Below are 26560 nucleotides of genomic sequence, written 5' to 3'. Positions count from 1 at the left end.
ACTTGCTTTAAGTCATCCTGCTTATTTTCCTCCTGTAGGTTCTTTTCTGGACAGCACCTCTCCCTTCCTTGTGGTGGCTGCTTGTACAGCTCTTGGGGAGATTGGCAGAAATGGCCCCTTGCCAATCCCCAGCGAAGGCACAGGGTTTACAAAGCTGCAACTTGTTGAAAGCTTACTGGCCCGAATCCCTTCCAGCAAGGAAACAAATAAGGCAAGATTTTGTGACGTTGTTATGGTTCTTGTTCATTTCTGGAATGTGCTGCCTGTCCAACTCAGCTTTGGTTTTTAAAGAAGTTATTACCGAACCTGCTTGGACTAGGGTTAATTGTTGGCTTTAGTGAGTCTGTTTTTAAATTAGTGTTTTCACAGTATCTGGTGTTGTCTAGCAATTGTGTGTGCTTTCTGTACTGCCAACTAGGAGCTTATGGGATGAAAATTATACAAAAGGATAACTTAAATTTGGGGGAAATGGGAACATCTTCTGGAGAATAACTGTCAAACATAGCGCAACATTTATTTTGCTCTGTGTCTTATGGAAAACTGTGTTTTGGAAGAGAGGAGCAGCAATTGGCTGATAAGTTTATTGCATGTCTAACTGCAGGCACCGTAAATGAAACTACAGAAGGAAGGGGAGGAGAGGTTTGAAAGGGTATCTTCTGGACTTATAGGAAGATAATATGATTGTTGTTGTTTTGCTTTGTATTTAAGATGAAGGAACGAGCAATACAAACCTTGGGTTACTTTCCTGTGGGAGATGGAGATTTCCCCCACCAAAAGCTACTGTTGCAAGGTTTAATGGATTCTGTAGAGGTAAGAAACTAGCATGTATTGTTCTTCATCGGTATTTCTGTTTGAATGTTTTTCTATGTATTCTTGAGCCAGGTTTACCAAGAAGTTGTCATCCGTAGAGCTTCTAACTTGGTTAAAGCTGGCATGAAGTAGAGAGCTGAGGTAGGCTTGGGGCATGTAACATTCTGAAATGTTTTATGCCAGTTTAAAAGCTTGCCTGCTGAGGTCTGTGCCCCAGTCTTTGAGATAAAGCGTGTGTCCCTGGTTCAAGGGGACTACCTTTAAACAAAACATTAACAGCTTTTAGTAATGAATCCATAAGTCTGTATTTTGGCATTCAAGTGTATCCTAAAAGGCAGTAATATAAATACATGTTCTTTTTCATCAGAAGTGCATCTGCTGGTGTAACTCACTTGAATTAGAAGCTTTATTTATAGGAAGATTTGTTGTCAGCTTAAGTCGGCCAGTAGTGCGCTGCATTCTTTCACAGTGCTGTAGAGCTGCTGTGCATATTTCTATATGCCAGACTGAAAAATTAGAAGCTGGGGGGATTTTTAGTATCTTTCTTTACAGCTTGTTTTTATCTTTCTTCCTTGTCCATACTTGCATAGAATTAAGCATTGTAGAAACATCTACTGAGTATGAAACAAACTGAATTTGCAGAGTCTTGCATTCTGATGTGATCAAACAAGCAAGAATAGCAAGAACATTGTGTACAAGTCCACAAAATCATGTTTTTGAGTGCCGTGTTTATGAACTGGAACTGCTCAGGGACGTTACAGCTTCCTTTATAAAATATGTACTTGAAGGGGAAAAAAAAAAAATGAAACAACTGAAAAACAGTTTATCTTAGATTGCAGGAAGCTAAAGGCTTGCTTGCCCAAATTACATGAGCGTTTTGTTCTTCCAGAGAGTAAGAAGAGCAATGGTACTCAGCAGGTATAGTAGTCAGCTATTAAGAGATAAAGATCCATCACAAAGGCTGACAAAAAATTGGCAGAAATCTACTCATTCTGTTCCTCAGGGCTTAGGGAAATAATGGAAGGAAGACAGAAAAGCAAAGCAAAATTTCAGCTGAATTATTTTCATGGGGGAAAAAGATTGCTCATCTCTTAAGGTCACAGTAACTTTTGTTAATGATTGGTGATCTTGTTTAAACTTTGTTTTGATCCTATCCCTTATTTTTATTTTTTTTTTTTCCTGTTCCTTATGTTATGTAGAAACTGGCAAATTCTTTGCTTTAGCTTTTACCATTCATTTTGGAGTGTTTGACATCAGCACTGCTTTCATCAGCTCCAGGGGATTTAAGTCACCAGGTAGTCTTAGAAGCTCACTGAAAGTGTGATATTGTAAATTAGTGAGTACTGGGACTGAGTAGTGGGCTGCGGGTTTTTAGAATAAGTGCCAAAACTTTTGGTGTTCATTTAGTCAGTAGTCAGTGAGACTCTGTTGTGTTTTTCAGGCCAAACAAATCGAACTGCAGTTTACTGTGGGTGAAGCTATTACCAGTGCTGCTGTAGGAACCAGTTCTGTGGCTGCACGTGATGCATGGACAGTCACAGAGGAGGAATATATCCCTGCCCCAGGTATGTCTTCCTTATACAAGGGTCCAGGTTGAGAAATGCAATATCTCACAGCTGTGGCTTAATACTGGCTTTATCTGTTGTGTTCGATTAATAGTGGAAGAAGTAAGAGGCATTTTACACTGCACTTTGCTCTATATTCTGCAATACTGAGTTGGAAACAAGTTGTTTCACCACTTCAAGTCCATCTACTCAAAGGATAGAAATAATATATATGAAGGAATAGATAGAAAATGTTTTAAATAGCTTCTTTATGAAATCTAATTCATTGCCACTTGACAGAGATGGTGTTAGATCTCAAGTGAACACAAAGCTGAGCATGTTCAGGATGGGGCAGAACCAAACCCTGCTTTTGCACCAGGATTTTTGAGCCTGAACACACACACTTTTTTTTTTTTTTTTTAAAAAAAAAAAAAAAAAAAAAGCCAACAAAAAAAAAAAAGCAATGAATTGTACACAGTGTGAGTGTTCCTTTATTCATACTCCTTTGGGACACTAGCGCTGTAATGAATGGTTAGGAGAGCTCTCTTCAGAGTTTCTTTAAGAGAAACAGTTTCCCAGAAGTTACACTGTATACTTCTCTGAATAAGCAATGGATAAGGCCTCACCTCCTTACTGAGGTGGGGGTAGTTTTCACATTGCTGCTGCATGTCATAGAAATAAAATATGCGTGTCTGACTCTGAAAATTCCCTTCTACCTTTATTTCATATAGATCTGAAGGTAAATGATGTGGTTCCCTGGGTCCTAGACCTAATTTTAAATAAGCACATTATCAGCCCCAACCCACATGTTAGACAAGCTGCTTGCATCTGGCTTCTGTCAATGGTGAAGAAGCTGAGTACACACAAAGCTATTAAGGTAAGGAACATGTCCCTATATTGACACTGCTCCTCATCCCTGTTTTTGCTGCCTGTCTTCTTTCTGTCCATTTCTTTCCCCTTCACTTCTTTCACTTACATTGCCTTTTTATCTTCAGGGTTGCTGTGGTCCTTACTGAGGTCTTTGAGTCATGGCTTATCTTTTTGTAGGAGGGGCACATCATAGTGATCAGATGAACAAAGCTGTTCAGCATCTTTCCTAACATCTGACTTGTACTCAAGTCAGAGTATGTGCAGTGTAAATCTGTTTTATCAGATGAAATGCCGGTACATCTTTCCTTAAGAAGAAGAGATGGACAGTATAGTTATTAGGATTTCCTTTTGGAAAATACTATAAGGAAATTTAAGAGGGGAAGAAAGTGAAGAGAACTAGGTGTAATTTCATGAACTTTTTTCAGGATTCATTACAACTTTGTTGCCAAACAGAAGTTACTTGTTTCGTGTACTTGGTATTTTTGATTGTGGTTTGAAAAATCTTGCACTTGGAGTGCTTGTCTGTGATGAGAATCACAAAGTGTGGAGGTTTCTAAAGGAGGCACCTAAAGCATTCCCAACCAAAAGAAAGAAACAAGAAAAAAAGCATTCTCAACCGGAACATCCTTTCCCTGCATAGATTTACCATATTACACTGATCTAATGGTATATATTGAGGGAGTAGCGAAATCCTCTTGTTTGCTGATGTCCCTTCCCTAGAGGATGACTCATTTGTGGCACATTAATTCTACATATTAAACAAGGAAAAGAAATTATGTGGTTTACTAATAACATGGCACTGGAATGGCTGCCAAGGGAGGTGGTGGAGTCGCCATTTCTGACAGTGTTCAGGAGGCATCTGGATAAGGAGCTAGGTGATATGATTTAATGGTTTTCTGTAGGTATGGTAAAAGGAGGATGGTTGGACTAGATGATCTTATAGGTCCTTTCCAACATTGTGATTCTATGATTTCTGTGATTAAAAAGGTGCTGGGCAAATAACTTACATTGGGTGAATGACAGTCAGGCAGCTGCTTACCAGTCTCAAAGAATGACACTTTTTGTCATAGTTGTAGCTCAAATAGACAACCCTACTGATACGGTTACCTCTGTCTATGTTAGCGACTGTCTTAAGATCAGACAAAGGATATTAAACCTGAAATAAAAATAATATCCTTCTTTCTCATCTTTCAGTCTCACCTCAAGGATATTCAAAGTGCATTCGTTTCAATTCTGTCAGATAGTGATGGTAAGTACTACCACAACAGATTTGTCTTAAAAAGTCAAAGAGAATCATCAACAGGCAGAAAGTCATCTGTATCCTCTCTGTCAGTGTGCATTAAAACATGTCTGTAAAAAAAAAAAAAAGAAAAGAAAAGAAAAAAATGACCACTTCTATTACTTCTAAAATTTTCATTCCTAGATCTTGTAGAAATGAGAGGCAGAGTGTAAATGTACTTCTGTATTTTCTTCTGCAGGCTGTAATACCAGAAACTGTTCAGTCTGCTGCTTCTGTTTTGTTTTATGCAGAAGTATCACAGCGTTCTGTACGGACAGCAACTCTAAACTGTCTTTAAACACAAAAATGTTTGACTTGTGTGTCCAGCAGTGGCAACTAGTGGAAAGGATGGTATCCAGTGGTCTAACCAGAGCTCACCAAAGTTAAAGAAGGAACTATTTGCTGAACTTCAGTTCAGGGGCCTATAGTATGTCTGAATAATGGCTGCTCATGGAATGCTCTCATCTGTTTCAAAGCTACAAATGATAATGCTAATATGAAGATGCTACTTAATTTATGGGGCAGGAGCAAGTTGCTGCTTCAGAATCCAAAACTTGTGTTGCCAGACTTGATCTGCTCTGAAACAGAGAGCTGTGGTCTGCAACACACAGCTTTTGTTTCTTAATCATGATTTTTATTGTCGGATCTTGTAATTGAAATGTGTTTATTACTATTCACATGCTTATCTTTAATTTCACTTTGTGAAATCTCTTGCAGAGCTTAGTCAGGATGTTGCTTCAAAAGGTCTTGGGCTGATATATGAGCTAGGAAGTGAACAGGATCAGCAAGAGCTAGTCACCACACTTGTTGATACCCTTATGACTGGGAAAAGGTACAGTGTGCCTTAGAAAGTACTCTGAGCTACATGTCTGATGGGAAGAAAAATGTGCCTCTTTTGTGTGGGAGAGATGCTTTGTGCCTGGGGGAAACCACTGTCCATATACTGCCAGGGAGTCAAACTGAGATATTTCTCAATTCAGCCTGGATTTATTGTGAGTGAAGCTATTCCAGATTTGTTCTGTTCTGAGTTTAACAGAGCTACCAAATAATGATTCAGTCCTGATTCAAGCAGTTTAAATCAGTTTGGGTTTGGTTAGATTTCCTCCTTGCTGCACTGTGTAATTGCAAAGGACAATGAGCTCCTGCAGTGACTCTGGACAGTATCAGTGTTGTAGAAGTAGAATCTTAACTTGCATGCACTTCGCTGAGGGGAACTGTTAGTAGTCGCAAGTCTAGTTTAGCACAAAAAAATTTGGTGTTGCAGAGCTACTGGCTGTTAATCATGTTGAATCTATGTTGGAAGTGCTCTTAACAGCCTTCTTTTTTCTAATTTGGTGACAAAATCCTAATCTGCAAGTGTAGGGGGATTCAGTGGTGGTAAACAGGAGAAGATCAGATGTGTAGAAATGTTTTGTTGTTTTTTCTTTCATTCTGAAGTAGATGTGCTTTCCACTGATGTAGCTTACATCTAGCCTGAAATAAGCCATCATTCAGTGTTTTGACTTTGCTTCTGACTACACAGCAAAGCCCTAGCTCTCTGCCACATCTCATTAACTATACACATGATGTAGGCTGATGAGGTTTCTTGCAGTGTGTGGCTTTGCACTTCTGTGTATTTATATTTTTTTTCCTTTGGTTGGTTGATATTTATTTATTTGTATTTGTGGGTCTGGAATTGAAAGGATAGGAAGTTACTGAATAATAGGGAAAAAACAAATTTGCTTGCTTAGTAGTGTGCGATACATTCAAAGACAGAGTTTGGTATAGCTAATGCTGGACCTCTTTTCTGATAGAGCCAAACATGAGATGACTGGAGAAACTGTGGTGTTTCAGGGTGGCTTGAGCAAAACCCCAGATGGGTAAGTTTATTGACACTGGTCAATAAGCACAGAGTATACTGTTAGCTATTATGGTACTTCTTCTGCTGAAAGTAATAATTTCCCTAAAATTGATTTCTCTTCTGCTTTTCAAAGTCAAGGTCTTTCTACCTACAAGGAGCTTTGTTCACTTGCTAGTGATCTCAATCAGCCAGACTTGGTGTATAAATTTATGAATCTGGCCAACCATCATGCCATGTGGAATTCTCGGAAGGTAATTTCCTGCTTTTCTACCACTTTCATTCTTCCTGTGAGCACTAGAAACAGTGACTGTATTTCTCTCACAGCAGTTCTATGATCCATAGATAACTGCATGTAAAGGCTATGTGTTGGTCCTTTGGTGTCTTATTCAATGCAAATTAAGCAGTGTGAGAAACAGATTAAAGTTCTTACAACATAATATTATTATCACAGGTTATATCATCCTGTATTACCCTATGAACTAGCTGTGATCCTTCCTTTTTGGCATTTGAGCATTCAGAAGCAAAATCTTGAAGTTTTTGGACAGTGAGATAATATTTTCAAAACTGGGTGAATTTTCACATTTCACAAAGAAAATGAGCTTTATTGTGTAAAAAAGCAAAACAGATTTTATGTACACTTTTTAGAGCTCTAACTTGGCAACTGTCTTTTTCATTGTTTTTTCCTAAACATAAGAGGCAGTTGTTCAGTTCCTGGGCGTATGCAGAGCACTTTTAATGCTCTTTTATGTGGAACATACCATGTAGGCCACATCTTTTGTATTGCACCTTTCGTGTTCTTTTGTGCTCCTCACCTGAAGTTTTGAGTCTCTGAGAAATGTTACTTAATGCAAAAATCAAGCACCAGCATTAGCTTCCATTCAGTGTTTGGCAAGTCAGCACGTCTTTCAAGACTTCCCTTTCTCAACACTGGGGCACCTCTACTGGAGAGTAAGTGGGGCAGGCTCTGCAGGATCTTGCCAGATGGTTCCTTGCACCATCACAGCAGCGATCCTGTCTGTGAGTTTGTTTTTTCTGGGTCACAGTCTAGAAAGTATATTCTATCCTGTGAAGTTCTGTAACTGAGGTTTTGGGTAGCAGCTTTTGACATGTCAAGTCAGGAAATGCAGAGGAAGTCACTAGAGGCCATTACTGCACTGCCTTCTTTCCAAGCTGTCTTACCAAATTATGTGGTGCTTCATGGGTGAGTATCAGTTCCACTGTGTTGTAATTGACAGTGACTCTCTGTTGGGGAAAAAAGAAAGAGTGCTTGAGTTTAAAGTAAGAAAAACCATGTGCAAACCAGTAATCCCCAGAAATGTAAGTTGCATGGTTAAGATAGATTTGTTTTATTTTTAATTTCTCAGTTCCTTAGTTTTCTAGACCTTCTGAATGCAACAGAGTTGAAGGGAAGCAGTGGCCTTCCTAGTAAGAGGTTATTTTGGAAAAGCATAGCCAAATCCTTATGGGTGTGATTTTTCTACCAGGACTTTGCCAAAGGGTGTCAAATGATATCTTCAAATAAAGGTTGGAGGGTGCGGGGAGGGGAGGGCTGCAGTGGGAGTATCTTCTTATCTCCTGATTGTGACTGTCTGCTTGATATTTTTGTGATACTGTAGTGTTGGCAAGAGTGTGTACTGGTACTGCTCTTGTTCTTTTTCTCTTGTTATCTGGTCTGTCAGTCAGCTTTGCCACTGACTGTGGTGTGCCGAGGAGTGATAACTGAGTTGTGAGTAAATGGTTTCACCAAATGTTCTTCTGTTGTCATTCCAGGGAGCAGCTTTTGGTTTCAATGTGATAGCTGCCAAGGCTGGAGAGCAGCTGGCTCCATTTTTACCCCAGCTTCTTCCTCGGCTTTATCGTTACCAGTTTGACCCCAACCTGGGCATTCGGCAAGCAATGACCAGCATTTGGAATGCACTGGTCACAGACAAATCAATGGTGAGTGTGCTGTAAACAACAGTGGTGGGTTCCTGCTAACCCAGGAGTATTTCAAAGATCCTTATGGGAAAGATGTACATTAAGAAAGGAGGAAGTGTGTAGAAAGGGATTAGACATTATCCTAAAGAAAGATATGGTTGAACCTAAGGATGAGGTGAGGAATGCACACAGGCTTTGTGCTGCCTCTTGATTGTGGAAGGATACTGTAGACTTTGTGTGGTCCATGTTAAAGTTGGACTGACTTTATGCTGCTGCATGTAGGGTCTTTCCTCACTGTGATATTGCTCTGATATTGCATATGAGAAGTTCCTGAGAAGTCATTATAGTTAACGATGCACTCCTTAGAGGAAGGACATGTAAATGTTAGTTCTGAAGTAGGAAGAAAGTTATGGGAAGAGAGTATTCCATCAATTTGAGGTTAACTCTTCCCAAGCATGTTTCAGGGATTAAGTGACTTCTTAATATGCCCTTACTCTGGATCTGAAGGAACTGGAGATGGGTTTGCAAACTCTTTCTCATATCAAGGCTTATGAAGTCATTGACTGATCCTTGGGCAGAGTACAACTGCTTCTCCTGTAATGCGTGTTTGGTGCTGCATCTAAGCAGTTCTGTTGAAAAGGACTGAAGAACTTCAGTTTTTTCATTGTGGTCTCTAAGCCCTGAAGCAGTGCAAAGAATGGCACTTCTAAAGCAAAGTCAAAATGAACTTGCACAGTCAGTTCTGGCAAGCATTGGTTCATCTGCTGTGACTGAAGTCATGTAATATTGTTCATTAGGATCTTTCTTCGGAGTGCACAACAGATGCATGTTCTGGGCTTGTCTCAAGTATATTCCTTTCTTTTTAATTATAGGTTGATAAGTATCTGAAGGAAATTCTTGACGATTTGATCAGTAACCTAACCAGCAGTCTGTGGAGAATCAGGGAATCCAGGTATTGCCAGGGGAAGTAACAGAGTTTTCTTTGAGCTCTTCTTTACCATAAACCTGTTACCCTGAAGAAGTCTGTGTGGGAGGAGGACATGTCCTTCTATCAGGATAGATCCCGGTCTTGGAATTCACACTTGAAGCATGATAAAATCTTTAAAGCAGTTTGCTTCTTTGAGCCTGAAAATTTTTATTGCATGTAATTTGAATTAATGCTAAACAACATGCTCTGAAGGAGGAGCTTTCTGCATACAAAGTTTTTTGCTTTCCATGGACCTGAAGCATTGCTTAATGTTAGGAAATATTGTCAGTCTGTCTATATACATTACTGCTTGGAAGAGCGTTTTTAATAAACTGTTTTTTGTTCATGTCAGTTTATGGTTACACTGTTTTGAAAACTTCCATTTTATTTCAGTTCCAGACTTCAAACTGTTGTGGGTTTGATTTTTATTTTTTTTTTTTTTTATCCTGTACTTGGAGAAAAAAAAATTTGAAACAATATCCTAACTGGAATGTTTCAACAGCCATTTTTACCGCAGCAGCCTTTTTTACTGCTGCCACCTGTTTTGCATTTCACCTGCCTAGCTGGCTGTTTGTCTCTTCTGCCGGAGGAGACATTCTTGTAACAGAGATTTTAGAGTTTGGGGAAAATAAGAAATGTTGAACAGTTTGTTTGTTTGTTTATTTTAATCATTTACTTGTGTTTATAATGTGTGTATACCCATATCAAAGGAATACACCATGTGATGAAAATGAAATTGTTTGTTTGCAGCTGTCTTGCACTGAATGACCTACTAAGAGGAAGGCCTTTGGATGACATTATAGACAAGCTTCCAGAAATCTGGGAAGTTCTGTTTAGAGTGCAAGATGACATTAAGGTAATGGAACTGTAAATTGAACTGGAATCCTTGACAAAAAGTAGTGATCAGACTCTGACGTGTTGAGAAGAGATTCTTTGAGAAATCGAGTTGAAGCTAATGCAAGTTCTGTGTTAAGCAGACTACAGGTTCAGGCCCTTTGCAGTTAAAATTTCCACGCTCTCTAATGAATTATATATGTTTTTCTCATGTTTTTAAGTGTTAGCTTTAATTCTTGTTGTCCTTACTCTCAAAGGTTCAGCAAGTTTTCCTGGATATGAAACAATTCCTAAGTGTGTTCTCAAGTATAGAAACATTTATTTTGGACTGCTTGTGTGCTTAAATGCCTTGCAGATAGGAAGTCAGAGTCCTCAGGTCCTCCCATGCTAGAGCTTGTGTTTTTTCTGGATCCAGATCTTCCAGCTGCAGGAGGGCTGGACTGTTTCCCAAACTGTGCTGTGTACGAGGAAGTTGCTCTTATGCCAGTAAACTCACCGTGTTAGAAAAGTTCTGGGGCACTCAAACTAACTGGCACAGAATGCTAACTTAGCCTTATTGCTAATGGAAAATATTAGCCTCCAAAGGAGATCAGCTACCTGCATGCTGCCTTTTGGAATGGGTCTGTGGGACACTAAATTCCTAAATTTTACCTGGAAAACAAACTTTGGAAAAGCCTGTTTGTGACAGGCCAGAATTCTCAGAGCATCCAAAGAAGTTACCAATGTCAGTGATGTGTTTCAGTACACAGGAGTTTTGCTCAATGCTTGGTAATTCATTACTGCAGGTAAAGTGAGAGTCTGACTGGTAGTGGAGTCGTGTGCCACCAGGTCAGTGCTGATTTGACTGGATACTTGCTGCTTTGAAATTTCTTTGAAAGTTTTAAGTGTCAGCCATGAATATAGTCTTAACAGTACTAGTGTTACACTTATCAGTGAGTGCATCATGATATGGAAGCTATAAAACTAGTAAAAATGTTATTTAGTTGGTTTCTTGTTGTTGGTTTTTTTTAGGAGTCTGTGCGGAAGGCAGCAGAACTAGCCTTAAAAACCTTAAGCAAGGTAAAAAATCTCGTCACTTGTACACAGATGCATGCATGTTCTGAATGTCTATGGTAATACATTCCTTTTAATCTCTAAAGGAATGGCCTTTTTACAACGGGCTGTCATCTTGGGGAATTGTCTAGGATAAGACAGTGATAAACAGAACAGTATCTTAAAAGGCAATTGTAATAAGCTTGGCCACATACTCATACTTACTTTTGTTGATGTTGGTGCAGTTCTGGTGTTTGAGGCTGACACAATGCTACATTCTCTACAGCCACAGGAGGGAGATACTGAACTGGTGGTTCTTTCTCCTACTTTTTTTCCCCACTTGGGGGTGAGGTTTAAGGGAACATTTTGTATCCGCAGCAAGATGTTGCTGACCAAGCCCAGTAAAACCTGATGAGAAATAAAGTAGTCCAATCTGAAGTTTACTGTCTGATGCAGTTGTTGACAAAATATGCTGGGGATAGTCCACATATCACTTTGTTCTGCTTGATATTCTTCTAAAAGGTCAAATCAGTGGAAATGGTAACAGATCATAAGAACTGTGTTTGAAATCATAACTCGGCCATGTATGCACCATGAAAATTCAATGGCAGAAGTGGTGATCTGGTCAAAACACAGTGCTGTTATAATTGCAGAGTCTGCTCTGACATGGGGTTTGCAGCCTGATCTTGTGGAACAGTTGAATCTGTGTGGCCTAGAAGGGCAGTCCCTGAGCTTAGACTTCATGTAGCACGTCTCCGTTCAGGTGCAGATCAGCACCTCTTGGGATTTGCCTTTGCTGGTAGCTGACTGTAGCTGAAGCATCTTTAAGAACATGGTTTAGGGTCTGAATACTTTCTGGAGAGAAGAATGAACGTGTAGCAGAGCTTGGGTTTCTTTGAGAGTTGTTTATGTAGTTGACTTCTACTGTTTGACTCAAAAGGTGCTTTCATTAAATACAAGCAAGAAATTTGTACAAGCTTGTAATAGCAATTCTGATCTGTCTCCAGGTTTGTGTGAAGATGTGTGATCCCTCCAAAGGAGCTGCCGGTCAGAAGACAATAGCTGTACTGCTCCCTTGTCTCCTAGATAAAGGAATAGTCAGCACCGTTGCTGAAGTCCGGTCTCTCAGGTTAGCTTTGCGCCTGCAAACTTACTGGGTTGACTTTATGTATGATTTGGGCATGGTAGGAAAGGGTTGATGTTTGGGATAGGTGATCTTAGTAATCTTTCCCATCCTTGATGATTCTGTGATTTGTGCCAAAGAGACCCAGCTAATTCACCAGACATGCAAAGCATTCTTTGTCTTTGAAGTCACAAATTTCTCCTCAAAACAGCCTTCATACTGAACCCACTGAATTCTAACAGGGAGCTATATATGTGTATTTTAGAAGCATCTTATTTAAACAAATGAAGATAACAATATTAACTAGTTATACACTTTGACCTTGAAATATCCTACCTTTCTGCAGATGTGCAGATTCAGTACTCAGGAGAGAGTTCTTTTGTCCTGGCACAAGTGGCAAACTGATCTGTAGGGTATTTTTCTGATGGAGATTATCCTTCAGAAGTGACATCTCATCTACTTGTAAACAAACAAAAAAATCCTATGATAGTTCCAGGAAAAACAGGTCTTATTTCATGTCTAGATGTGAGTAATGACAGTACATGTTGCAGAGGCAACTGTGTTTGGTCACACTGTTCAGAGATGTGTTATGCCATTCAGTGTTATGATGTTCCTTGATACGTAGGGAATTCTCATGCTTGTCACTTGATAACCTTATTCATTTCTTCATTTACATCAGACCTGAACCATAGCTGGTCTCCTGAGGAACAATTTTATTTTATTGATCATGATGACCTAGGAAGGTTAGAAAGCTCCAAACAAACAGTGATTTTTTTCTTTCATTCTTTTTAAGGTTTGAAAACACTGTCAGAGTGCATCCTGAAAGATCTAAAGATTTCAGACTGACAAATGGGATTAGAACAGATCATTGTAATTGTGTTTTTCTTGGGGAGAAACTGTTGATTTCTCTTGGCTGACTTTGCTCAGAACCTTTTTTGAAACATGTTATTTGTTCCTGCAATTGTCTGTAGTACTTTGCCCTTTGTGATACCCTGGCTAATCTAAGCAATCTGCATGCAAAGCATAGAATAGCTTAGAGGCTCAGGGCTAGTATCTGCTACTACCTAATCAGAACACTTTATAGATGCAGATATATTGGCATACCTGTGATCTGAACTGACCGTTTTTTGGTGCTGTATTGAAGTATACCAGAGATTTCTTTCAACCAAAGCTGTATGTTTCTATGTTGATTTTCACTTTATTCTTCTTCCAGCATTAACACTCTTGTGAAGATCAGTAAAAGTGCTGGATCTATGCTGAAACCTCATGCACCAAAACTTATCCCAGCCCTGCTGGAGGCCTTGAGTGCACTGGAGCCTCAGGTCCTCAATTACTTAAGTCTCTGTGCAACAGATCAGGAGAAAGTAAGTGCAATTATTAATGGAAATTATCAACAGAGCAGAAAGAGCAAAGTTATATCTTTGAATCTTATTTGTGAGCAGAAAGTAGCAGATTTGAGAGGTAGAGGTGAAGGAGAATGACTAAAGTGTTGCTAAACTAATTTAATCATTGGAATCTGGATGAACAGGTTTGGGGGTTTTCTTGGTGGGAGGAGGAAGTGTTGGGATTTTTTTTAGTCCCTAGGCAGCTGTGTATTTCAGGAAGTGAAGAACAGTCTTGGTAAAAAGTATTGTTAAGCATCACTTCAGCTCTGTATGCAAGTGTGAAACAGGCAAAGAGTCTAATAATGCAACTGTACTATCAGACTTTGCTACTGCTTTTCCTAGGGGCTTAATTGCATGGCTTCTTGTAACATAAGTTAGAAGGCATGCTGCAGCAATACAGGCTGGAGCTGGGTGTTTTCAGCAGTGTCCTTTTAATCTATCTTGAAGAACCATATTAATCAGTCACAGCCTTCTGGGGAAGTAACTGGAACCCTACTGTTCAGGAGCAAATTCAGCTACTTTTATTGTGGGAAGAGGAAGGGAGCAAACTCTGCTCTTCTGTCAACTAGAAGGTAGTAAACAATAGGACAGAGTAAGTCTTTTTGTTTTCTTCCCCATTTTCGTTTGTCCATCATCAGAATCATATAGTGCACCTCCTGTGCTCCAACTACAGCATCCAGCTGTTTCTGAAAGAGAAAATGTTAACAGTTTGTAGAAATGATCACTTTCTGACTGGATGTATTTGAAATGGATTTTTGGCTTGAGTTTAAAAGGTAGTGAGTTACACATAATTTTGGCCTTTCAGGTTGAATTAACTTTTTCTTGTTTTTTTTCTTTCTTTTCTTTAGACTGCAATGGATAGTGCCAGACTTAGTGCTGTCAAGTCATCTCCCATGATGGAAACCATTAACATGGTAATTGTTTGATTCGAGAAGTTTCCAGTTTTAATATATATGGTAGAAGAAGAGTGGAAGTTGGAGTAGGGGCATTTGTAGAATTTCTCTTCAGGCTTTGCTTTATCATCTCTGTGTGTACATGTCTGTTCATCTTTTTCACATGTGGATTCTTCTTATCCTATAGTCACAGCTTGCTCCTCTCATCAGTTATAAATGGCTGTGGTTCCACTTGGAATTAGAATGTTTTTCCACCTGAGAACCTGATTTTGGTGAAGAGGGTTTCTTACAAATGCTTTTCCTTGGGTGGGAGCTCAGCTGATTCTGTGTTTTGCTTTTTGCCATTTCTTTTCATCTCTGGCCTACAGTTCAACAAAACTGCACACCTGGCCTCAGGCTGATGATAGTCATTGTTCTTCAAACACAAATGATGTCTAGTACATGCCTTGTGTTGCCTTAGATAAGTTCACCTGGATGTTGGTTGTGCTTTAGATCTTGGGGATGTTTTAAAAAAAATGCCAGTGTCAATGGAAGCGCTGACTGTAGCTGGAGTTTGTTACTGTAGTTTGCTGCTGGAGGAGTTCCTGATGCTGAGGCACTGTGCTGTAGGGTTTGGTAGACCCTCCTGGTCTCTGTAACAACCTGCCTGTTTCTAAAGAAAAAGACTCTCTGTTTTCTGCTTGGATGCTTTGTACAGGCAGGGATGTGAGAGCAGGCAAGGGTGTGTGAGCACTGAGCAAGTTTTAGGAGAAGAAAAGCCAACAGAGCTATTCTCTTCACTTGCAGAAAAATAACAACAGCAAGTTCTCCTGCACGCAGCAGCATTTGGAGCTCTTGGGCCTCTGTGCCAGAGGGAGCTGCATTTTGGTGTCAGGTGGAGTGCTCTCTATAAATAGTGTGTGAAGTGGTTGGGGATGAAAGGCTCCATGTAAAAGTGTACTCATGGATGCCCTGCAGGCTGGAACAGCTGCTGTTGTCCTTCTTCCTGGCTATACCTCTGCCCCTTCAGGACAGTCGTGCTGTTCTTGTCAGTGCTTGAGATATGTTAGGGAAAGGATGGGATAGTGCATCTTCCCTGGAGTACCATGAAAATGATCTGGTTTGTGAGCAGCCTTGTCTGTTCCTGTATGTTGTGGGGCAGACTGGGAGGTGGTGGATTGCGTAAGTGATACAGTGCTTATTTCTTTCTCCCTTCACCATACTGGGCAGTAGGATAAATTGTTAGGAAACCTGACTCAGACACTCTGAGAAGGTTAGCTTCAGTTAATGTATGATCTTTGAATTTGCTAGGGGGTCAGTCTCCCCTCTGCAGACAGTACTGCACAGTAATAGTAATATGAGACTTGTTTGCTCACAGGCATCATATGTACAAGTGATTAGAAGATATACCGATAATGTCTCTCAAACTTTTGTGGCTTTTTTTCCACCTGTTTGCTTTCTCCAGTTTAAAAGCTTGACTACTGCCATTTCATTGTCTGGTCAGGCCACTGTACTGCTTCAGGCTTTCAGGCAGTCAAGAAAAATGTTTGGTTTTGTCTTAAGATAGATACCCCTTTGTACCTCTTCTTTTCCAGTCCAAAAGAAATTCTTATTGTGTGATAATTTCAGCTTTTGAAAAAGCCTGAAAAAGCAGGAATATATTGATTCCAGTGACCAGTAATTTCAACAGAACCACCTCTCCACAGGCCTGGGACAATGCAGTCTCTGTTACAGGATGCATCATAGTTTCTTTGGATCACCTGAAATCCGTCACAATCACTTTTATTTTTGTGTGTCTCTTCCCTTTTTCTAGAGCTTGCAGTACTTGGATGTTTCTGTCCTGGGTGAGCTGGTTCCTCAACTGTGTGAACTAATAAAAAGTGGAGTAGGCCTCGGCACAAAGGTACTCCTGGGATTTTAATAGACTTGTACCTCAGCAGGTATAAACAGCGATAACTAGGGGCTGATATACTTTTGTATCTTTTGTTTTCTCTTGCGATCTTCTAGGGAGGCTGTGCCAGTGTAATTGTCTCGCTAACCACACAGTGTCCCCAGGACCTGACACCTTATTCAGGTAGTGTTTTTCCTTGGAGTTGTTTGAAGTTGTATGAGATAGAGGTACTGGGTTAGATCTATGGAATGTTGGATTCATCACCAGCCTGGAAAAGGCTGAGAGAAAAGATGAGGGAGTTCCCCAGTGCTGAGGAGGAGCAGATAGAAATTTGCCTCTAGATGTTTTTGGATCACAGTAGCAGTGCTTGTGTTAGTATAGTGCTGTAAGTATAGTGCTTGTTTCTTCACTTTGAGCTACAGGAGAACCATGAAGAAGGATTTAGGTCCTGTGGATCTTCTCTATACATTGAGAATTTATATTGATTCGGCAATAAAAAGGAGGAGTTATTTTTTGCTGCAAAGTAGGAAAAGAACTCAATAGTTAATGAGCTAGGGTGCTTGTTTCACAGGAGCATTATCAGTCAAGATTTGCAGGCTAAGGGTAGCAGAACATCGGCATTAGCTGAGCTTTGCCACCACTGAGAGCTGTATTACACTGTGCACTTGGGTAAACGTGGAGCAGTCAGATGCATAACCAAGCAAACATGTGAAGAGTGAGAACGTGTAAATGCATATTGCTTACAGTGAGAGCGGGGCAGGTCTCTTCTCACTGGTGACAAGTGACAGGACTGAGGGGAAATGGCCTCCAGTTGTGCCAGGGCAAGTTTAGGTTGGACGTTAGGAAACACTTCTTTACAGAAAGGATAGTTAAGCACTGGAATGGGCTCCCCAGGGAGGTGGTTGAATCGCCATCCCCGGATGTGTTTAAGAGCCATTTGGATGTGGTGCTCAGGGATATGATTTAGCAGAGGGTTGTTAGAGTTAGGGTACTGGTTAGGCTGTGGTTGGACTTGCTGATCTTCAAGGTCTTTTCCAACCTGGGTAATTCTATGATTCTATGATTCATATGATCTAATGAAACACAGGCAGTACTAATTCTTGGCACAGCAATAAAAACATGATGCATCTGACAAAGTGAACTCTTCCAACAGGTAAACTTATGAGTGCTTTACTTACTGGCCTGACTGACCGCAACAGTGTGATACAGAAGTCTTTTGCCTTTGCTATGGGGCATCTAGTCCGGGTGAGTAGGGCTCTGAGATATTTTTAGGCTTTTTACTTATGTGTTATGTGTTTGTTTTTTTTTCCCCAATTGTTTGAGTGGTCTGAGTCTCTTTTCTTCTACAGACTTCTCGGGACAGTAGCACAGAGAAGCTACTGCACAAACTCAGCAGCTGGTACATGGAAAAGGAAGGTATGTTTCTTCTTGGATTATTCAGTTGCAGAATATATAAAAAAGAAAAAACAGTTCGTGATGCTGACATAAACTGGTAAAGAAACGTTTCTATGTTGTGATGCTTGCCTTGACTCGTTGAATAATTCCCATGTGTTGTGGTCTGCATTCCTCTCTACTGAGAGGCTGACCAAGCTTTCAAAGTAAAAAATGCTTGCCTCTCAGTTGTCACATGTTCATTTTGCTCTTTCAGAGCCAGTGTACAGGACAGGCTGTGCTTTAACTGTACATGCTATGGGACGCTACAGTCCGGATGTAGTGAAGAACCACGCCAAACAGGTGTTGCCATTGGCTTTTCTTGGCATGCATGAGGTTCCTGATGAAGAAAAAGGAGAAAAAGATGATTCTACTCTGTGGGCAGAAGTTTGGCAGGAAAATGTACCTGGTAAGTTGCATTAGGAGAGGCAAAAGCTTTCTAGTGGACTGGGGCATGAAATACTATACCATGCTTTCTGGAAATCCATTTTGGTTATAGGAAGTCCTCATGGTAAGAGATGTGGGGAATCTTATTTTCATTTTTTGCTGTCCTGAAGGAACTTGGGTAGGTTAACTTCTCTGTGGCTATTTGAAATAACTGGTACTGTCAATAGCTGGTGATGCACAAGGACAATCAGGAGAACCATTTTATGATTGTGAGGAACTTAATGCTGCTGTAATGCAGCCCTTATGTTACAGGTAACTGAACACCTTTGGAACTTTCCATGATGGTCTTTAGGGACTGCTGCACATTCTGAATTTGAGGGAACCTCAGCCATCCTTTTGTGCTGATGCCTGTGGTTTTACTTCAGTGAATGTATCTACTGAATCAGAAGGGCTGTTCTGCCGTGCTTTCTAGAAGGAGGTCTGGATGCAAAGTGAAATCAGTTTTGCTCATTCCTCCTCTGACTTAGTTTCAGATTTAGTCCCCTAGTCAGCAAAAGAAAGGGCTGAAGGGTTCTCTAGTTACCTTTCCTTGAAGGTGAAATAAAAGTAACATTCCCTTAGAAGCTGACTGATGCAGTGCTTAGTGTCTGCCACGTGGAAAGCTTTTTATCTTGGTACGAAAGTCCAAAGATTTTATTTGCAAGAAGATTAATTGAGAAGGGAGAATCGGTCTTCAATAAACGTGGGAAGAATTCTTTGCTGCACTGCATAAAATAGGAATTACCAGTATACTGTTTATGGAAAACAATAAAAACCAAACAAACAAAAAACCCCCACAGGACTCTTTAATTGCTTATTACCCACTCCCGTTTTTTTTCTTTAAGATGAGGTGTTTGTTCATTTTGTGGTAAAACTATGGTCTTCTTTTGTTTGTTATGCAGGTACTCAGGGTGGCATCAGGCTGTATATGCAGGAACTGATAGCCATTACGCAGAAGGCTTTGCAGTCCCAGTCCTGGAAGATGAAAGCTCAGGGAGCAGCTGCCATGGCATCCATTGCCAAACAGACCGGCTCCCTTGTACCTCCACATCTGGGAATAGTGCTGTCTGCACTGCTGCAGGGCCTCCCAGGGAGAACGTGGACTGGAAAGGTAAAAAGGAACTGTCACCTTGCAAGTGTTAGTCCAGCACTCAGTCTTGAAGCAGGAAGTGCAGTGTTCTTTATTACAGGGGACAACATACAGGAAATCAGGTTTAGGGAGCCTAGTGTTTGCCCTGCCCTTAGTGTATACAAAAGTTCCACATCCCAGGTACAAAATCCAGCACTTATTAATGCTTGTGTGGTTGGTGATTGCCGAACTCTCCTATTTATCTCTGCAACATCTCTCAGCTGTGGTGGGAGTCAGCAGATCCTCCAAATTTAGTATCATTTGCTGCACCATCTTCTAGCTTTAAGGGGGTCTACCTTATGCTCAGAGGTACAGAAGGGCCCATTTACAGTGCTGTTCAATGCAAGGCCACTACAGCAGCACAGGAGGAGTGTAAAGTGTGACATGTGGCTTCTTTAGGCTGGAATCACAGACATGCATCCTCAGTGCCTCTGGCACAATGTGCAAAGGATGTTTTTGCACAGCAGGACTGCATTGTTTGGTTGTGGAGTGTTTCTCAATGATATCCATTTTTCTCATTGCAGGAGGAGCTGTTAAAGGCTATCACCAGTGTCGTCTCTGCCTGCAAGTGAGTATCTTGAAAAAGTGGTACCCTTGGGATCTGGGGTGTCAAAAAGGAGGCTGCTGCACAGGGCTGAGGTGCATGGAAGACGCTGCGTCTCCGTGCTCTTCTGCAAGTTCTAAGTAGCATCAGTATGTGAGGAGTTTCTTTCCACTTCTGTCTATATGTGGTCACTGGTGAGGGCTGGAAGGCACAAATGGTGCTTCACAAGAATCTACAGAGTTAACGGTTGATTTGGGGGAAGAGGATGTCTAAAGGCCAGAATTGCTAAAAAAAGAGACGAAGGGGAAAGATCAGTTCCTTAAAAGGGAAAAGAGAAAGGAGAAGGGGGAAGAAGAGTGCATTAAAAATATGCATGGAAAAGCAGGAAGGAAATTCAGGCAGAATAGACAGGGTAACAGTGAAGAAGAATGTGGCAATGTAGCTTTAGTTAATGTTGGTATGCAGCCCAATGTCTTAACATGGGAATTGCTTGTGATCTCTGGAAAAAGTTGTGTTTGGGGCTCATATGAGTCTAATACATCTCTGTGTGTGTTGGTGTTGCAGTGCAGAGCTACAGAAGTCGATGCCTGGCCAGCCCAGCATCAGTGATGTTGTCCAGGCGGTACTGAAGGAGTGTCGGAAGGAGAACGTGAAGTACAAGATGGTGGCACTACGCTGCATGGCTGCAGTGCTGCAGGCAACGAAGGAAGACCGGTTCCAGGAGCTGGCAGATATCATCTTCCCCATGATAAAGAAGGTGATGGTTCAGCTTCTTGGGTTTTCACTCTTTCAAAACAACCAAGTAGCAGTGGTCTGGCTGATGAGGTTAAAGGCAAATTTCTGCAGAGAAGGCAGTGTGAGGAGGATGCTGCACTCAGCTAAATCCTAGTTAGGGATGACTACCAGACTATTCATGAGCCCTGGGAAGGCTGTGGCTGTACTCCCCAGATTTGAAATTAGCCCAGTAGTCCTCTAGGCAGACTCTATCTTGTGGCATCCAGCATTGCATCAGTACTGCATTAGAAAGTTAATTTCCTGGCTGCTCTGCAGGCAGCAGGGCACTCCTAGGAAGCTGTAGAAAATGCTTCCCTTGATCTTTTGCAGTGCTTTACAGGTCTGTGATTCAGACTCTCAGCACTGGGAGTTGTTTGTGTACAAGGCTACGGAGGCTTTCCATGCACTTCTGCAGATTGCTGGCAGTTCTGGGGCACTGGTAGCCAAGGAGGCCATATTCCTCTCTATGGGGGTTCTGGCTGGGTGCAGGGACTGGCCGCACTAGCTGCAAGGGAAGATGGGTTGAACTGAAGTGTGTGGTTAGCCTGCCCTTGTTCCCTGTCTGTCATGCCTTCCTCACCTCCGCAGAACTCCTTTGAGAATGTGGGTGCAAGTTTACCAAAGCTCGACGAAGAGGATGAGGATGCGAGAGAGAGGGAGGTGCAGATGGAGTCCCTGCTCTGTGCCTTCGAGACCCTGGGCAAAGCCTGGCCAAGGAGCCCAGAGACGCAGCGTGAGTCATCTGTCTGAGCTCTGAAATCCCTCCCTTCAAAGGAGGAGGGGGAGGAAAGAGGGTCCTAGAGATTGTATTTGGTGTGGGTAAGCTTTTGAGAAGATCTGTGGATATACTGGACAAACAACAGGGTACTTTTATTAGTGGGAAAGAAGGAAGTTGCTTTTCTTCCAGTGCTTCTTAATGAGCATGGTGCCCCGCCTTGGTGGGTGAAGATTTCTGGAGCCGTTTGTTGCAGCATTGACTTGGTGCTATGCTGCACATCTAGGATGATGTCACTTGAGTACAGGATAAGGAATGTAGGACACAGGGCAGGAACTGATTCCTTCTGCCTTTCCCTGTTGTGACACAACAGTGACACAATTCCTTGCTATTCTGTAGGTTGCTATCGCCAAGAGTTTTGCAAGTTAATGTGTGACCATCTGAAACTCAGCACGTGGAAAGTGCAGCTTGGAGTGCTGCAAGCCATGAATGCCTACTTTCAGAGGTAATACTCCCTTCTGCCATTCCCTTCAGATATGTTTCTTTACTGCTTCAAGCTGTTACATTATGAAAGGCATGCAGTGATTCTCAGAGGAAGGTAGAGTGGATCTCTGTCCCAGTGATACGGAGTGACTGCTTCTGCATTTGACAGGCTGGTGCTGTTTGAGGAGGAGCATGCAGACCCCGAGGCACTGGCAGAAATACTGTTGGAAACCTGCTCATCTATCACCCATTCTTTAGGTAAGTGGGTGATGGTGCCCAGCTTAAGGTTGATAATGAATTGCATGTTAATACATTTCTCCTTTGGTTGCTGGCTAGCAGAGAAAGTGCAGAATAAGTGTAGGCTGCCAGAGATAGCACCTCATCCTGCCTTGCTCTGCAGTAGCTGCTGAAAATGGTGCAGTACAACATGCTGTTCCCAGGGAAGTTAATTCCTCTCGTGCTTGTGTACCATCACTAAGTGCTGTTTGTTAAAATCTGGATGATTTATAGCCCTTACATGGTAGCAGAGGAAGAGTCTGTGATGCACAGAGGTTATTTATCATCAAATTGCAGGTATTTGAGCCTTGCTGCCATTCAGCACGTGCAAGGAGCAGTAGACCTGTGTTAATGGGAGGCTGATGCACAGGGCTTAGGGGACCTGTTAGGCTCTCCTTGGTCACATTCCGCCATTCAGAGGTGTCTGACAGGGTAGAGCTGCAGTCTGGCAGTGTGAATAAGCTGCGCTATGAGCAGTCTTCAGACCATGGTGGTGACTGCTCTGCGTACAGCAGGTGTCCCTTTGGTTCTGAGGTCAGTTGTTTTTATCTTGTTATTGCTGTTTTTAAATCCCTTAGAAAACAAAAGCTACACGTCCGTCAGAACAGAAGCTTTGTCTGTGATACAGCTACTGCTCACCAGACTGCAAGGTGAGACTGCTCTTACCGTGTGGGAGAATTGCTGTGGGGTAAAGAAAAGCACATGGCTGTGTAGCCTGGAAGAGGAGAGAGAGAATTACCTTCTGTTCTGAGAGATTTAGTGGTGTATTGGGACTTAGGTTTTTTCCCGGTCAGCTGTTTGTTGACTGGGAAAACTTGAAGAGAGTTTGAAGCAAATGTGGATAAAGTTGGATCTAAAGCAGACTGTTCAGGTTGAACCAAGCATGGTCACTGTGAATGATATGTGAGCAAGTTCTCCTTCAGCCTGTGTGGGGATGGGGGCCACTTGTTGGTGTGGACTTTTGGCATAGCAGTATTCATGCCTGGTGTCGTTCTCTATCTGCACAGAGTCTAAACAGTGGGAAAGCCTGAAACCAGAAAGCAGAGAGCACCTCATCCACTCTTTATCTACAATGGCGTCAGACAGCAGACCTGAGCTACAGGAGAAGGCATTTATATTGAAGAAAACACTTGAACATCTAAACTAAATTGTAAAAACATAAACTACAAAGTGCCATGTAAAACAAACAAAAAAAGTGCAGTGGTCTGAAAACCAAGTGGGAAAATGAAGATTACTCTGTAGCATGCATCATTCCTGGCCAAAATAAAACATGCCTTAAGTTCTGTTCCCCATTAATGTTACTTTTACTCTTTTGAGCTTATTATTAGTTAGTATTCTGTCAGTAAATACCTCTCAATGATCTGCCCTAGAATGTTCCTCGTTGTGCAACATAAAAAAACGTTGAGGGCAAGATGCTTTTATTTCCCTTTAAATCAGCAAAAGAATGTTACTCAGATCCCCGCTGTCCTTCAAAGCAATCCTTGAAAAAGCCACCAGCACAGGAGGTGAAAAGTGTGTTTGATTTTCACTGATCTCATGTGTGGAGATCTGTCACCTGGTGTCACCGAGACTCTGCAGCAGGGCTAGTGTTCATGACCCGTAAAGAACGAAACGCTGCCCCTGAGGTCTGTGTTGTTTGTACTCCTGTGGCTTCCAGGGGCAGCGTTTCATCTGCTTCTCCTGTTTGCTCCTCCCTTGCAGCCTCTTGTCCATGAGCTACGAAAGGCAGAGTACTGTTAGCTTCTCTCCTTCTTCTCTGACCTCAGAATGGATTGACCGAGGCTTTGCCTTCCCCAGCTGTAACCTCGGCCTCCCAAACTTTGAATGAGAACTTTCTTCCTCAAAGGATGCACAAGAGAGCACTTTACTGAGCTATGTGGGACAATGTTTGGGCCTCTTTGGTGCCCAGGTGGAACACTGCTCTTCTCAGAATTGTTTTGCATGGACACTCCTCAGCTGCAGGAAAAACAAACAAACAAAAAATGGGAAAACAACCTTTTCTAGATATGTTTTTGAAGAGTGTTCGAAGTTCGCAATGACTTTTTTTAATAGTGGTAATGTTTGTTTTTTTTTTCCCCTTCATGTTCGTAACTCTGTTCTTGCTTTGGGAACCTGTACTGATTTAGAATTGTCAGTATTTGTAAGGAACTGAGTTGTGTGTTGTTTCTCAGCAGCCCAAGTCATGCTGGTTTCTAGCAAATACTTTTTAATTTGCACTTAAGAAGAGAGATTAAATCTGCATTAACGTGGAGTAAAATTGCTATTTGATGCTGTGGCCGTGCTGCCTGCCCCTTGTTGCCCTTCTCAGATGAACGACAAACCTGACCACTACAGCAACAGACTTTTCATAGCATAAAGTTAGCGCTGCACCACAACCTGACCAGCCCCACGTGTGCCGTTTTTTGGGGATAAAATGCTTTGCTGATGGTGAAATAAGATCATTTTTGTGGGTACCACCATGTCCATGGTTTCCAGCACAGGAAAGCCTGTTTATTTTCTTACGATCCATGGAGCTCCTTTCAGAGAGGATCTGTTATGGTGAGAATTGTTCAGATAACGCCACCTTTCCTCCACGTCCATCTGTGCAGAATCAGGTCTACAGTACCTACTTTTCCCTCAGGTGCCATTCCCCGTTCAGTATTTCCTGGTACTGTGACACCCAGCTGTCTGGCTTTGTCCATGGGAAGGGAGGAACGTAGTTTTGATGCATCAGGTAAGAAAATGTCTGCGGAAATGGGCAGAGCTGTCCCACTGTGGCTGTCGTGTAGCAGCACCCTCAGCGAGCACTAATGCATTGTACACTAGGGCTGGTCAGCGAGCAACTTCTTGGTGCTGGGAGCTGGTGCTATAAACACTTTGATTCACACCTCGTTGGCAGGGAGCTGCTCTTTGTTTACGTGTAGGTTGAACTATTGAGCACAGTGTACATTTTAAAACTTGACTGGGCGAATCACTTTACAGTGTCTTGACAGATTTGCTTACCATGACGTGTAGTGTCATGAGCGCTCATTTATTTTGTATTAGATGAATATTACCGGTGATGCTTTGCTGTAGCAGTTCATTGTCTGACTTGGGTTTTTTTCGTATTTGGTTGGAGTGACAGTTACAGAAAACAAAAGCCTCCAGGTCTCTGGTACCAGTCTGATCTTTTCACTGCGGACTGGAGTGCGGAGGCGATGCCTCCCGTGGTAGAAAGGCTGTAAGGAGAACCGTGATACTTGTCAATGGCAGCCTGACTTTCTTTATTGGGGATTTTACACTAGAGGGAAGAGCATATTCTAGGAACTCTAAAAACAGCTGGCTTGACAGCTCTGGCCGAGTGTTAGGAAGGTTAGAGATGGTTTACTACTGTCTGAATCACAAAGCAATATGTCTTTCTCGTGGTTACAGAAGAGATTCAGAGCTCCTCTCTAAAGCACGTGCCTATACACAGAACCTACCTGTACGACAGTTAATTCAGTCAGAGGCTTGATTTCTACCCCCCTCGTTTGTAAACATGACAGGATTCAAAAATAAATAGATGTGGCCTTCCTAGAGTTTTTCCTCTAAAAGTGATTGCACTATGTAAAACACACTGTACTTTGCCCAGCCTGGGCATCCTTGTGCTGCTGCAATGCTGCTTTGTATACCAGGAGTGCAGTGTGCGGATTGGACACTAGCACTCATTCTGACCTACAAGCTGTTGCTTCAATGGATGTATATTGAGAAGTTTTCTAATGTTGCAAGATCTCCATCAAACTCACTGCGATCTGTACTGTCAAAAGTATGTAAAGGGACTGACTGAAAGAAAACCCTGTTGCTTACCAAAAAGGTAAAATTAAATAAAAGATGCATGACCTGTTCTTGGCAGTAACTGGTAATTTTTCCCATCATAGAATCGTATGATTTGGTTCTACAGCATTGCTCCAAATACAGAGCAAGTGAGCTTTTAGGGGTGGGACTGGAATGTGTTACATCTGAGCGTGTTTACTGTATGTACAGATGTGTATGCACTTTCTTTTTCCTATCTGATGGGTGTGTGTTTTATCTGTGTGTATATATGGGAGCCCATCAGATGACTGGGGAGAGCAGATGCATTATTGTGGTGTGCTGGCTGCTGGGCGAAGCAGCACCTGCCACGCTGTCACTCCACAGCCAAGCCAAGAAGGGAGCCTGGCTGCTGAGTGAGGGTCGGCTCCCATCCCTGCTGCCTGCGGGCTGTGGTGAGTGGCTGCTGCCTACCAAGATGGGGTTTTACACCAAAGGGAGGACCACAGTAAAATGTTGTTGGAATGTGTTGAGTCTGTCCCTATAATCAAGGGATGGGGCATGTCCAAACTGTAATTCTGACTAATTATGCGATGTTGGGTGAAAAACAGCAAGGAAGGAAAGCAAGGAAAGGTTTTCTGTTTTAGTGCTTTTAATAAATGCTATCAAGC

General features: G+C 41.8%; 1 protein-coding gene across 3 annotated transcripts in view; it reads left to right on the top strand.

Annotated features, from left to right (window-relative positions):
* Positions 1-25983, top strand: part of ECPAS (Ecm29 proteasome adaptor and scaffold) — a 60592-nt gene extending 34609 nt beyond the window's left edge. For 2 of the 3 annotated variants that reach the window (XM_072359676.1, XM_072359678.1), the window contains 28 exons: positions 39-211; positions 709-810; positions 2252-2375; positions 3086-3231; positions 4419-4473; positions 5221-5335; positions 6297-6362; positions 6477-6594; positions 8114-8281; positions 9133-9212; positions 9978-10083; positions 11073-11120; positions 12101-12222; positions 13430-13580; positions 14450-14515; positions 16287-16376; positions 16481-16547; positions 17518-17609; positions 17714-17780; positions 18013-18204; positions 19124-19332; positions 19875-19918; positions 20459-20651; positions 21257-21401; positions 21783-21888; positions 22036-22124; positions 22721-22792; positions 23150-23425. In XM_072359676.1, coding sequence (XP_072215777.1) covers positions 39-211; positions 709-810; positions 2252-2375; positions 3086-3231; positions 4419-4473; positions 5221-5335; positions 6297-6362; positions 6477-6594; positions 8114-8281; positions 9133-9212; positions 9978-10083; positions 11073-11120; positions 12101-12222; positions 13430-13580; positions 14450-14515; positions 16287-16376; positions 16481-16547; positions 17518-17609; positions 17714-17780; positions 18013-18204; positions 19124-19332; positions 19875-19918; positions 20459-20651; positions 21257-21401; positions 21783-21888; positions 22036-22124; positions 22721-22792; positions 23150-23289 — 3146 coding nt within the window. In that variant the 3' untranslated portion in view covers positions 23290-23425. Of the gene's footprint in view, positions 1-38; positions 212-708; positions 811-2251; positions 2376-3085; positions 3232-4418; positions 4474-5220; positions 5336-6296; positions 6363-6476; positions 6595-8113; positions 8282-9132; positions 9213-9977; positions 10084-11072; positions 11121-12100; positions 12223-13429; positions 13581-14449; positions 14516-16286; positions 16377-16480; positions 16548-17517; positions 17610-17713; positions 17781-18012; positions 18205-19123; positions 19333-19874; positions 19919-20458; positions 20652-21256; positions 21402-21782; positions 21889-22035; positions 22125-22720; positions 22793-23149 lie in introns of all 3 variants that reach the window. The other variant, XM_072359677.1, reaches the window with a different exon arrangement.
* The last annotated feature ends 577 nt before the right edge of the window (positions 25984-26560 follow it).

The sequence above is a fragment of the Excalfactoria chinensis genome, chromosome Z, assembly GCF_039878825.1.
Source record: "Excalfactoria chinensis isolate bCotChi1 chromosome Z, bCotChi1.hap2, whole genome shotgun sequence".
Taxonomy (NCBI): domain Eukaryota; kingdom Metazoa; phylum Chordata; class Aves; order Galliformes; family Phasianidae; genus Excalfactoria; species Excalfactoria chinensis.
This window is presented reverse-complemented; position numbering and strand designations above follow the sequence as displayed.